The sequence below is a fragment of the Apus apus genome, chromosome Z (assembly GCF_020740795.1).
Source record: "Apus apus isolate bApuApu2 chromosome Z, bApuApu2.pri.cur, whole genome shotgun sequence".
Taxonomy (NCBI): Eukaryota; Metazoa; Chordata; class Aves; order Apodiformes; family Apodidae; genus Apus; species Apus apus.
Genome location: NC_067312.1, coordinates 20,744,521 through 20,758,360, shown reverse-complemented (window position 1 = coordinate 20,758,360; position 13,840 = coordinate 20,744,521). Strand labels below are relative to the sequence as shown.

The window sequence follows — 13,840 nt, the reverse complement described above, 5'->3', positions numbered from 1 at the left end:
GGTGAACAGATGATTTCTTCTACTATTTCATTGTCCTAGAGGTTGTTCCTGTCCCCATTTGAAGTTAGTGGACATAGGCTCAGACACAAAATCTCTATATTGTATTAGTACTGGGCAGTCTATAAGGTAACTTAAATGACTGCTAATTATGTTTGCTTTCTATGATACATATATTAATTTTCTTTACCTGATAGACTATATATGACACTCTTATTTAAATGCCATTGCAGTACTTTGGACAATCTGAGAGGAGCCATAATTGACTTCCAAAATTAATCATGGTTTTATTCCTCTGTCATTATGTATGCCATGGGATGTAGCTCCAGAAATTATTTGGGATGTCTCTAGTTAGAGGCCCTAAACAATTTAACTTTGTTACCATTTGTTTGTTTGTTTGTTTGTTTTCTGTGGGGGTTTTTTGTGTTTGTTTGTTTTTTGTTTGTTTTTTGGTTGTTTGGTTGGTTTGTTTTTTTTTCCGGAATTAGTTATGTATCATCTTTTTTTACTATGCATTGTGTTCTACTTTCTGGTTCCTGGTTTGTCCCTTGCAAAAGTTAAAAGAAAATTTCTCCAAAGCTCTGGTAAATATTAGGAAATTGCTTATACAAAAGTAGATCTCTAATTATTTAACAAATTTATAAGACATATATGCAACAAAAAGTAGCAGGAACTTTGAAGCTGGTTTTTTCCTGTAAATTCAGGAGAAAGTAATGGTGATTAAGACTGCAGGGTAGAATTGTGCAAGGTACAGTTAAATTTCCATTTGTACCCTAAAAAGTTTGCCTGAGACCTTTTAAGTCCTACTTCTTAAGATGGAGAGAGACACACTATAGATTTGACAAATACACATAGTACCTACTGCTGATTCCAGAAAGATTTATGAAAATAACACTTTCTGTGAATCTCCATAAAAGGGAAAAGTGTGATACGTTCCCAGTTTCTCAGTCTAAAGTTTGTCCATGCAGGGAAGGAACATTTTTCTCCAAAATTTGCACAGAGCTTTGTCACCTGACCAGAAATACACTCTGTCAATTCTTAATAACATTTTTAAAGCAAATAATTTATACTGTTATAATTCCAGTTCTTAAAAATATGTAAAGTGACCACTTTAACATCTATAGAAAGGTAAGAGAAGTGACTGCAAGTGCATTGTATGAATGGGCTTCTTAAAAGGTATATTCTCATTTTCTACTAAAAATTTTAGTAACTTGAAAGTTCTAAAAAACAATGTACAATAACAAGCGTGAATTGAACCATTCACAAGTTTAACAGTATAAGCAGAAATCTCCAAACTGTCAAGCACCTTGTGGCATTAATGCTTTCTCAGTAGTTATGATTTCTCTTTTAATGAACATCTTTTTACCGGGAAGTAGTAGCTCATTTCCAGGCAATGAATTAGTAATGTAACCTTATTGTAGACTTTTAGACTCTCTTATTTCTTAACCTCTCTTTGCTTTATAAATATTTCTTTGAATGCCTCCCAGATTTTAATGTGTGGTCAAAATATCAGAGTACTTGAAATATAACAGATGGGCTAGATTCCTTATTAAGTAAACTTCCTGTGCACGTGTCTGAACTCTCAGAAATGTACTTGTTTATTTGTACTTTATATTCTGGCTTAACAACTGGGAGAGTCTGGATTAAACTCTAGTTTTGTCTCGCTGCTGCTAGCTTCAGAAATAAACTCTGAAGTTTGAGAATCTGGAATGCTGATATGCTTTTTGCCAAGTACTTGCAATACTTTATAGTCCTTATATTTTTACAAAGCAACCATGTATTCACTGAAATCAACAGGCAAAATTACGCTCTCATCATTAAGCTAATTGATTTCCTAAAAGTTCTGACAGTGTCTGTCCCAGTTCTAGCCCTTAGAAATCTAGGACTACATCCACAACTTGCCTAGCTACTATTCTTTTTAATTAAGCCAGTATCAATATTAAATACAGACTGGGGAGGTGGGCCTGATTTTATGCCCTGTCCTTCCCAATGCCCTCTCCTTTCCCTTCTCCTCAGGATTTCTATGCAAAGCAATTTATGCTTATAATTGTTTTCTGCTGATGTCCTTCAATTGCAACAAACTCATAGTTAACAGATATCTTTATGTGTTTCAGTGTCAAGAATGCTGCCTACTGCTACTCTCTGTTCTGTGATGTAATTGTGTAGAAGTATGTTTATTTCCCTTAATCTTAACCCAGGAAACGTTTTCTTACACAATTGTTTAGAAATAAGCAGTTATTGCTACTCTGTTTATTCTTACGTGTCATCTGAGGTCATTCACTTCTATGTTAACACATATGTGTGGGAATGATACATCTGCTTATATTTTCCTAGCAAGCCAAGTTTCTTGCCACATTTAATACCATCTTTTTTAAAGACATGCTGGTTTTATATTTATGAAATATCTGTTAAGATATTCTAACATGGGTCACACTGACTGAGACCTTTTTCCCAAGGCTTCATACAGTAAAGGCATTTTGTTTTTAAAGATTGATAGCTTACTTTGTATAATCAAACAGGCTTGTGTTTACGGTTACTTCTAATGGAAGCTCCTGATTATAAAGCAGTTTTTCTTAATCTTTTTCTTTAAGTTAAGGATCATCTAACATTCTCAGAAGGAAATCTCCGGGCTATCCTATGCAGTATTGACATGATTTCATTTGTAATAAAATGCTAAGTAGTCTGCTTTTGAGATGACTGTTTCCCCCATGCTTTGTTTTGCTTTCTTACATGCCTGTATGGCAATGCATGTTTTTTAAGCTAGAGGTCTTTGACAGATGCTTTACTGTATCATTTATGGGACAACAGTGGATGGGCCCCAACAGCACTTAGTTTATAGAGGTTTTTTCCAGAAACAAACTGTGTTCTGAAAGCATCCTTAATTCATTCTCTGTAGCAACATATTGTGGGTCTGTGTTACATTCAGCAAATTACTTTGAAAGGGTAAGACTAAGTGTTTTACCTGGTACTTTCATAAAATACTTCTGAAGTCTTTGTGCATAGATTGCAAAACCTTCCTCATTTTTCTTAAAATGGACCCTGGCCATATTGTAATAAATAGCTGTTATAGCTACTTGCTTTCCTTTGTTATCATACGCTCAGTGTTCTCTTACCTCTGTTGTTTCTGCCGTGCATGGAAAAGAGCAAAAATCCCACAGCTCATACAGGGGAATTAGCAACTGAATGGTACTTTTTTCATCACAATATTTCCAAACACTCTAAAAATATAATAAAATAACGGAAGGACTAAACACACTTTTCTGAATTGCAAAGTGAATCTAAGCTGACACTATGAAAACAGTTTTTATTAGAAACTTCTCAAGTAGACACATGCTCCAAAATTTTAAGTGACAGCAGATTTTTTGTTGATGGTGGTAAACATACCATACCCAACTTTGTGTGAACCACAAGCTGTTCTACTTCATTCAGTTCTACTTCTGAAAATACACTTCTAGATGTATGTCTGTCTGACTATTTGGAAACTTGACCTAATTCAGTCTTTCAATGTCTTTTTAGGTACTACTGTTCTATTAGGATATTGTTGAAAATTTACTTAGATGATATATGCAGAGTAAACACAGCAGCCTGCAATTTCCTTGGAATATTTAGAATTGCACCTGTTTTCTGTACCTTTGTCTATTAAGAGTTTTATCTATTGGAGGATACATGCCATTTCTATGGGAAGTGCCACCAATCTTCTGTTTAGTCACCTATTGTAGCACATTGGTACCTATGGTCTCCCCAGCAGCTGTGCATGTAATTGTTAGGCTAGTGGTCAGATCACCACCACTCTGCACTTGGCAAATCCATTGTGGCAATCAGCAGGTATTAAAATGATCCCGTGAACTTTTTGGTACATAAAATCTTCTTAAGACTTCCTATCACCTAGTAATTTCTTCTTTTATCCTTATTATCTTTCCTGACTGATGTACTACTCAATTAATGCATTAACCTCTCTTTGCAAATCAGAATCATAGTATTATCCAAGATTTGCATTTTCTACCATATCGAGAATAAGAACTCTCCTCAGTCACACCATACCCTCAGTGTTCTATTATTTGCTTCAGGAAATTAAACCACGGTATAGCACCCATTCTTCACAACCACCTCTGACTTTGTCTTCTTTTCTTTCCACTTCTTCTGCACCATGCTCAGGTGCTCTAGTACCTCAGCATGGTCTGACCTTACAGCTGGCCCTGCTTTGAGCAGGTGAGTGGACTTGATCACCTGAGGTCATTACCAGACTGAATTCTTCTATGATCCTGTGATACTGATCTGCTTGTTTTCAAAGAAGCAACACATCGGAGGGTTGTTCTTTCGCTTGCATTCCTATGTGTCTGGAATTCTCTACTTGGTCTCAAGTAAGATATTTTCATAACTTTTCCTCTTCATATGTTATGTGAAAGAATTCTTTTTCTCCTTGTGAGTGACTGCATTTATGGTCTAAAAAAAAATTTCTGTTAAAGGTAATTTAAAATAGCCACAATCATATAATATATTTTAAATGTTGATTAGTTGTTGCAATATTAAAGTAACTTTATCATACTCTGCTCAAAGTCATTTTAACACATAAATTATATTTTAATCTTTGTTGAGTCTATTTTATAAGAGATCAAATGCATTTTTAATCTTGAGCAGTATTACCTGCAGAACCTATAATCTTATTCTCTTCTGTATGCTGTAGCTCTTTCTAGACTTCATGGTTAACAGAAATGTGATCACTTTAAACCTGTAATATTTAAAGACACTTGTCATAAGGAACATATTTCATATAAAGTTTATGAAAAGTACAATAGTTGAATGCTTGAACTTAATTTTTAAATGTCTTTAAGTGGTCACTGGAAGAGAACAGGAGGCACTGACTCTTCTAGACCTGTAATACTGAACTGTAAAGTGGTGATAATTCTCTGCTTATGCCCTGTGCTTACGATGATTTAGTTAAATGTATAGCAGGCAGAATTAAATTGAATCTTGATGTATCTTTTACGTATGTAGCTGTCACTAAGCAAAACCTAAGCAAAATTAGATTTAATTTGTGGGTAAGTTCAATTAGAGCATTTATTCAGAAACCTAATCAAATGAACTTAGGTCAAACAACATGGCTATGCTTAAAGCACTATCCGTATTACCCTTTGGAAATGTATTATTTATCAGCTCTCAAATGTATTTCTTTCAAAAGTAAATATCTTTTTGGTGGAATTTCACAGACCACTTTAAGTGATTTTGTTTCACCAGTAGGACTGAGGAAGAGCCCAGAAAATTAACTCAGTTGTAGAAAACACTTAAAAATACTTTCTGTATTCTTGCTCAAAACCCCTATAGTAATTTGTGTAATTGTACCCTACACTTTCCCTTCTTAAAGTGTATAAAAAACACACACTGTGTTTTTGTACCTGAAGAAGTTTTTCAAAAGAGTAGCTAACGGTGTTTTCCAGTTTTAATAATAATTGTAATGATCTTTTTAGGAAAATTAAATATGTCTTTGTTAAAACACAATCAAGTAGGGCTTTTCCTTAATTAAAAAGAGTCTTTATATATATAAAAAAATATACTTTGCAGGCTTTTTTTAATGTGTAGCTAGCAAAACTGGAAATCACTATTTTCCCTTATGGATTAGTTTTCTTTCAAGGCTTTATTCTAACACGTTGGTCAACTACCTCATGCTACTGGCCTTTTTCTGCCTTGTCTTCTCATGAGTCCTGCCTGTGAGATAAGCATTTTGTCTAACTCACATATGGTTATTTGATATTTCTGGAAGTTAAACCTCTGCTTTTAATTACAACGAGGGCTGTTCATATTTCTAGTCTGTAATAAAATCAGCTCAAAGACTTTAATTTAACTTCATTATCATGCTTGAGAGTTTTCATGGTACATATATATGCTGGGCACTACACAGATAATCTCAACAGAGTCTTAAATAATTTATATTGTGAAACTATTTATAGTAATTAAAATTATTGTTCTGTTTTGCTGAGAGTGTGAAGATATCATTTAGTACTTGCAAGCTTTTTTTTTCGAGGATGAAGAGGGAGGCATATTTCAAAGTAAAGTCTCTGAGGGGGTAGAATATCTACATTCTAATATTTAACCCATTAATCTAGTAAGGGAAAGCATTTTAGTTAGCTATTCAGGCAAATGATACAACTTTATAATGACTGAGTTCACACTTCCTCTTTAAAGGCCTTATCCTGCTGTTCTATACACATTGCATTACCTCTTTGAATATGTGGCAAACCCACTCAGTATCTGTAATGCACAGTGTCAAACTAATGGTTCTTGTTGACTTAGTTCTAATATTTTCCAGAACAAGTGTAATAAAACTGGTGATCTGTGGACTAATACTTTACTCTTCTGTGATTATCTTTGTAATGTAGTGCAACTTAATGTGTGGTCCTGGCCCTGCTGTAATAAATGTTAATAGTCTTACTGACGTCATTGATTAATTGATTTCCAACGGATCTGTTGGTCTAGTTTTACAAAGCCACTGCAGCCATCTAAAGACCATGCTTTGTAATAGACATCAGATGGCAGTATTTCATAGCTTAAAAGAACATCTCTCGTTATACAGACTGCATTGTTTGAAAAAAATTATTAGTTTCATATGGTATTGCTAGTGTTTTTAAATAAATAAGAAAGAATAATAAACTAGTAGAGAGGTGATATGGGATGATAGATTAGTTTGGGTTGGAAGGGACCTTTAAATGTCATCTAGTCCAACACCCTTGCAGAGAGCAGAGACATCTCCAGTTAGATCTGGTTGCTCAGAGCCCCATCCAGCCTCACCTGAAATGTTTCCAAGCATGGGGCATTTCCAACCTCTCTGGGCAACCTGTTCCAGTGTTTCACCACAACTTGTTCCAGTGTTTCACCACCCTCACGGTAAACAATATCTTCCTTAGATCTAGTCTAAATTTACCCTCTTTCAGTTTAAAACTGTTACTCCTCTTCCTATCACTACCAGCCCTTGTAAGAAGTCTGTTCCTGTTTTTCTTATAAGACCACTTCAGGAACCAGAAGGCTGCAGTAGGGTTTCCCTGGAGCCTGCTGTTCTTCAGGCTGAAGAATGCCAAGTGTCTCAGCCTATCTTCAAAGGAGAGGTGCTCCAGGCCTCTCAACATTTTTGTGGCCCTCCTCTGGACCCACTCCAACAGCTTCATGTCCTTCTTGTGTTGGGGACTCAGTACTCACAGTGGGGTCTCACCAGAGCAGAGTAGAGGGGCAGGATCACCTCCCTTCACCTGTAATCTTCTGTAGAATTTCAGAAAAATACACAAAACCATAATGTACAGTGATTTCCGCATTCTGTGATTCTGTTCAATATTGAGTTAAATTTGTAAACACATTGTTATCAAATTTCACATATGACTCAGTGCAGTTAAACTTGTCTACATAATGGGCCTGACACCTGATAGCAATGTCATTCTTAATGTAAGCTGACCTTCCAGTTGTTCTCCCACTCTACTTCTGTCAGCATCACAATGTTCTCTTTATAATCCTCATAAGGAATTGTGGCTTCAGTGCTAAGAATAAAGATGATTATTCTCCATTGTAACCAAAGGTTGCTTTGCAGGATTTCTGATTTTTCCATAAGACAGAAAACAGTCTTTGCCATTCACAGCTGGTCATTTAATTGTACCCAAACAGCTTTTACCCCCTTGAAAGCCTGAACACTCTGTGGGCTTCAAAAGGAAATTCTTATTCGCAAAAGAGACAAATAAAGAGAGGAAAAATATATTACACCCATTAAAATTATATATAGCCATTGTTCTATTAAAGAATAAAAAGCAATCTCTCACAAAATGGTGATAGTTTGTTCCTGTAGGATGAACAGGAAGTATAGTTCTAACTTAAAACTTTGTAGTTGTTGTTGCTGTAAAAATGAATGTAACAAACTTAAGAACATATTAGCTTACCACCAGTTATTACTGGCCTTTACTATCAATGAATTCTAAAAAAACCAACAAACCAACAAAAAACCAAAGAACATGTTTATAAAAATGTGGTCTTTCAGAATAGCTGAAGTGATTTATCTTAATTGAAAATAATTTTTAAAAAGGCAGGATTGATTGGCAAAGGTTTTGTTGGATCAAAAAACTGCACCAATATCTTGTTTGCATAATGTTATGAAAAATGAAATCTAAAATCAGTATGTTTTCACCACATAAATCCACATAAATGCAAGTACTTCTGCATTTTTATATTTTGTAAGTTCTCCTTTAGTTTCTTTTGATAGTTTATTTCCCTTTCAGCTCTGAATAGAAAAAAGGCACTTCTTTAGTCTATGTAGTAGTCGTGATACAATGATATACTGAATTGAGAACATCTCATTGAACATATATTAGCAGCTGTCATAGTCTGATTTTGGTTTGTGTGTGGCTCTTGCATGTTTGGGTTGTTTTTCTGCAAAACATAAGGTAGCAAGTACGGACCTTTCCTAAATGCATTTGAAAACTGGTTGTGATAAACTGACTTGGGATTGTATGGAGGGGATGGGGTGTTAGGGAAAAGGAAGAACTTAAACCCTTTAACATTATTTATTTGTAGCTTAGGAGGTAGAAGTTTGTAGTCTTGATTTGTAAATTGAGACTACAAAGATAAATACTACAGATCCTGGAAAAACAGAAGAGGTTGTTCAGCAGTCCCCCTTCCTTTAATCCTCCCTGAAAGTTCAGGAATAAGCAAATGAAAAGAATAATCAAACAAAAGGAGCATGCATCTGATGTTTAAGCCCTCCTCCAGCACTTCTTATGTACATAACCAGAAGTTACTCAAGCAGCTGCAGCACAGTAGTTCCAATAGTTTAACAGGCAGCTTTACAGCTCTGACTAAGACTGTGCTCAGGCAGTTTCTTCCTCCCCTATGCTATGATACCTAGGAAGTGATCTTTGGCAGCAGGGCTGTGAGAGGAGGGGTAATGTTTAATAGGTTTCTGTGGAGGAGCTAGCTTGCTTTTTTTCTTTGTAGATCATTATCTATAGAGAGACGCTGAGGGGAGGCGACACCATGTTGAGTACAGAATAGGCTGAACTGGAGTTACAGCTCTGCAGAGTTCTTGGGAACTGATTTAAGAAGGAAACATTTTAAGCAGCTAAGCTAATATTCAATTTTATTAGACTTTAATAACAGAGTTGGGAAACATGGCTCAGCAAACAAGTCCAGGCACTTTGTCTGTTCCTGAAGTGGATAATACACATTGTCAAAATCCATGGTTAAATGAAGATCTTGTGAAGACCCTGAGGGAAAACCTGTTGCAGCATGAAAAGTCCAGGACATCTAGGAAATCTTCATCTGCTTCTCCCCGGCTGTCTCCAGTTATTTCACCCCGAAACTCTCCAAGGCTTTTGCGCAGGATGCTTTTAAATACCAACATACCAAAACAACGACGTTTCACTGTGGCACATACCTGGTAAGCACTGAGCGGGTTGTCACAAAATGTCAGATTACCTTTTTTTCACAACGTATTTCTCTTCTCGATATCGGCGCTTTTGTTTGTTGGTTTGGTCTATGCATTAATCTCTCTGGTTGAATGAGACAGTCCTAATTTGTAGCTCAGGTTGATTTCAGACTTGGAGTTTAAAATAGTTTTTCTAAAGTAAAAAAAAACCTTACATTTTCTTGCACAAAAGCTACTGTATTTCCTCTGATTTCTTAGGCAGTAATTCCTTTCTTCCCCTCCCCCAGAAAGAAAAACATGAGTCTTAAGAAGGAAAAGTACTTACCTCGTTCTGTGCTGTTCAGGCCAGAGTGAGTAGGCAATTTTTTTCTTTAATGTATATTTAAAATACATTTTTTTTAAGTATTTATTTCTTGCAATTTATGACCACTCTGCCACTAAGCAGAATAACATAAGTTTGTTTATATTGTAACAGTGCTCAAATTAAGAAGGGTATGATGGAGAAGATTTGTGGGAATACTGCATATCAAACTTGTGATTTTTAGTAAAGCATTTGCTAGAATAAACAAGAAAGACAGAAAGGGAGCCCCTTCTTAAATGACTCACTAGTACTACTTTTTTGTAATTCAGCCATTTATTAGACATGTGTTTGTGATCAAATATGTAAAAGAGAAGAATTTGTTTCATCCGTCTTCTGTAAAACAGCAGCAAAATTTCATTATCTAATTTATTCTTTTTCAAAATGTTATATACGAGATTTTGGTAACTCAACAATACAGTTCCCTTTGCTATGGTGGTCCTGAGATCTTGATGCTGCCTTTTTTTTCTTATGAGATTTTCCTCCATTATTTTACCAAAAAACGGTATTATAAAGAAAGGAGGAAAATTAAATATGGTTCAAGAAAATAAGTCATGAATTCTAGGCAGCAAAGGGATATGCTACTCGAGAATATGTTCACTTGTCTAAAACTAAATTTACACAACAACTACATGACTAGTAGATGCATTGCACATTGTATACATGTGCCCCTAAATCTTTACTATGTATGTATTTGTAGATAAAATAGTCCTTCGATAAAATAAATTTTTTACCCTTGAAGAGGATAAGGAAAAATAAGTATGCCTTTATGCTCAAAGATTATTTGTTTGAAACTGTGGAGCTGGTGAGAAACTGCATGTCTAACAGTTAAATAATGTATAAAACAGTCTGTACATAAGAACATGCAAGATAAAATAGCTAATTCCCGCAGAGCTGTTTTACATTCTAAGAGGAAAAGGCCGTCATAGCATTAAAAAGAGGAATTTTGTTTAAACACACTTCCTCTAGTGAGCTTCAGCAAGTTTTGAGATTGGGTAGAGTGCCTTTTTCAGAATGACATGGAGCATAGGAAATGCTTGGTTTTTTCCCAAATATGTGAAATACCAGTCCTGCAAAATACTGTTGTTGAACAGTTAATTGTTATTTCTAAATTATTTGTTAAGACTGGCTTGTCTTGGCAGCACTTTTTTTCAGCAAGTAGAGAAGCAGAGAGTCAAGCAGAGAGTTACAATAGATCACCTAAGAGCCTGCAAAGAATAGTGTTTCAGAAGTGAAGATGAAGCAGAAAAAAACATTGATTTTTAAGTAATAATGTATATGATTGGTCTTACAGGTGTATGAAGGTGAGCAGAAGCACTACTGTGTGCTTATAAAATTGATTTGTTGCCAAATCCCATCAAGTCCAACTGATAAGTTTTAATTCAGTTACCTGTTTAGAAAACTGCCATGCTGTGTGATAGACATGTAGTTTCTAGATGCTTTGGCTACATAGGGAGTATAGGCCTTTTAATTCAGTATCTATATAATCCATTTTAGTGCTTTTGAAAATGGAGCAGTTTTAAGCTTACCCCAAAATATTTCACTATGGAGGAATGCTATGTACTATTTTGCTTTTAGTGCCTATAGCTTGTTCCACCAAAGTTGTTCTTTTCTGTAAGTGCTCTAGGATTCTTGTATTTCTAATTTAATATTTTATACTCTAAGAATAGTAAATAAATTTGTGTATACATCTTCCTTGTTTAATCCATTGTTAACACAGGCATTAAATTTTTTAATAACACGATGGTATTCAAACTACCAACAAGTTGGAAAGCCATTCCAACTGCCAGATACCACTAGTTTTATACATTTAGTATTTTCTTATGTTTTCCTTATGATAAGAAGTTTATGTACAGACGTATCATAAGAACTGATGATATAACACTAAAGATATTCCTATGTGTTGCAATGGTGCCAAATACAGACACCACAGATCCAGTGCACCAGAACAACTCTCTCAGATTGTACCTAACTCTCTCAGTTCCAGACTCCAAAATGGCATTCAGGTGCAGTCAAAAAGTGGGTGGCAGATTGATGCGTTTTTCTGGCAACTTGGTTCTTCCCCTTTCTTATTTAAGGCCCATAGCTCTTGTTCTGTAATGGCCTGAGATGCACAACTGTTGACACTGAAATGCATTTTCTTTATTATGTGACTGTTACCCTTTCACATGAATAATTATAGTTTTTTGTCATATGGCAGGAATATTTGGTCTTGTAAGACTGCACAAATTACCTGGTTGTGATTAAAGCGTTAACTTTTATATGATGAGGTACACAATCATAGGATGCAATGTTCACCTGCATATCCATTTACAGAGTGTGGCAATGATTTATTATATAAAAGGCATGTTAATTATGTGTAGTTAATGTGATGTAGTATGTAAGCCTTTAAGACCTCTTTAAGATACTTTTTGGTTCTTTCTAGAAAACCACATCTTTCTTAAATTTGTCATGAAAATTGTGCAAAAAATGGGGCTATTTAGAAAACAGGTAGAGCCATTTAAATATTTTCTCTCTGTATCAGTTGTGTTCAGGAAGGCATTATTATTAGATTAATTTTTAAAATTTGTTTTAATAGGAGATTTCCATGTCCTGTGTTCAGAAATGAGGTTTTATAACTTTATTTTGCTTTCTTGAGTATAATGGAAACTTTGCCAGTATTTCTCTCAGCTCAGAGTTCATCACTAGCCATTAACCTTAAACATTTTATCAGTCCTTCTCTCCTTCCTTTTCTTCTTTATCCTTCCCCACCTTAAGCTCTGCTTTTAGGATTTTAGAGAGGAAATAATACAGCATTAAGGGTGAGTTGAAACAGAAATTTTTTAAGTCGTAGACTTAAAGTCTTCATGTTTGTTGGAGAAATTTCTGAGTAAGTTAGAGCTTCAGTAGGTGTTAACAGCTAGCCTTGCCTATAACTGTGAAATTGAAACTACATCAGTAACCTTGAAATTTTATCCTGGATCACTCAGTCTACAGACAATGTCAGGCTGTAGGAAACAGCAACTAGAAAGAATCAAGTGTTTCAAAGCTTCATGGCCAGGAATTCAAATATGCTGTAGCCAAAATCAATGCAAGTTCCTCAGAAATCTGCTTTAGATTGTCTTCTTGTAAAAGGAATCATAAATCTTTAAGATATGGTTAATATAATGATGCCACAGCATGTGTTACTACTGGACACAGACAAGGTAGATTGTAATCTGGTATGTGCTCAATAAATACAATTTCTGGATTGTTTTCTTTGCCTCTTCACGTGCCTTTTCTAGACTGCCTATTACCCTGGTGCAGTTTGGCAGAAGAGATCATTGGGGTGGGATCATCCATGCTGGGATTTGTGAGAAGGCCATGAGTTGCAGGGAAGGAGACTGTTGATTCCTCAGCTGTGTGAACAGCCAGTGTGTCTGAGACATGTCCAAAGGTCAGCGGAAGGATATATAGATTCTTCAAATCAAACATCTTTAGTAACTCCTCTAGGAAGGCAGATGACCTCCATTTTGCACTAAAAAATTCCTTTCTGTAGGAAGGGGAGGAGAAACAAGTAGCAAAAATATTTGGAGCAGGAAAGTAAAGTCAATGCAACATAGCAATTAAATTGTGTCTATTTAATAGGAAGTATGAAGAGATGGCATGTGTGTGCTTGATTTCTTTGACCTTTATTATTTGCTGCTTTAATATTTCTCAGTGAACACAAAATGTTCAAACAGTTGTTTTTTCTTCTGTTTATATAACTTTAGACAGAATATTTGCTGCCTTTGTGATTTGTTTGTCTGTGTTCAGATACAGCAAGTAGTGATATATGACCTGTTTTTGTTACATAAATTGGGTTTTTTTAGTCTTCCTCCTTGATATCTGCCCCCTCTCAAGCTCTTCTGGTGTTCATTTAATACTTTCAGATGTTCAGTGATTTTATGTTTTGCTCTTTAGACTTTTTCGAAAACATGCACCTCCAAATCTAAAGATTTAATAGGATTACTGACTGTAAGAATGTATGTGCTCAGTTATATAGAGTACTTTTATCTGAATTTAGCCTTTATCCCCACCCATAGTAAATAGTTTTACATTGACTTTGGCATTCAGATATAAAAATGAAAGGT

General features: G+C 35.2%; 1 protein-coding gene across 10 annotated transcripts in view; it reads left to right on the top strand.

Annotated features, from left to right (window-relative positions):
- The window catches only part of PDE4D (phosphodiesterase 4D), a 550,182-nt gene that overhangs the window by 211,027 nt on the left and 325,315 nt on the right, over positions 1-13,840 (top strand). Inside the window, exon 1 of one of the 10 annotated variants that reach the window (XM_051642411.1) lies at positions 9,135-9,403. The exons of the other annotated variants lie outside the window; for them this stretch is intronic. Within the exon in view, the coding sequence (XP_051498371.1) occupies positions 9,135-9,403 (269 nt within the window). Of the gene's footprint in view, positions 1-9,134; positions 9,404-13,840 lie in introns of those variants that run through there. 10 annotated transcript variants of the gene reach the window in all.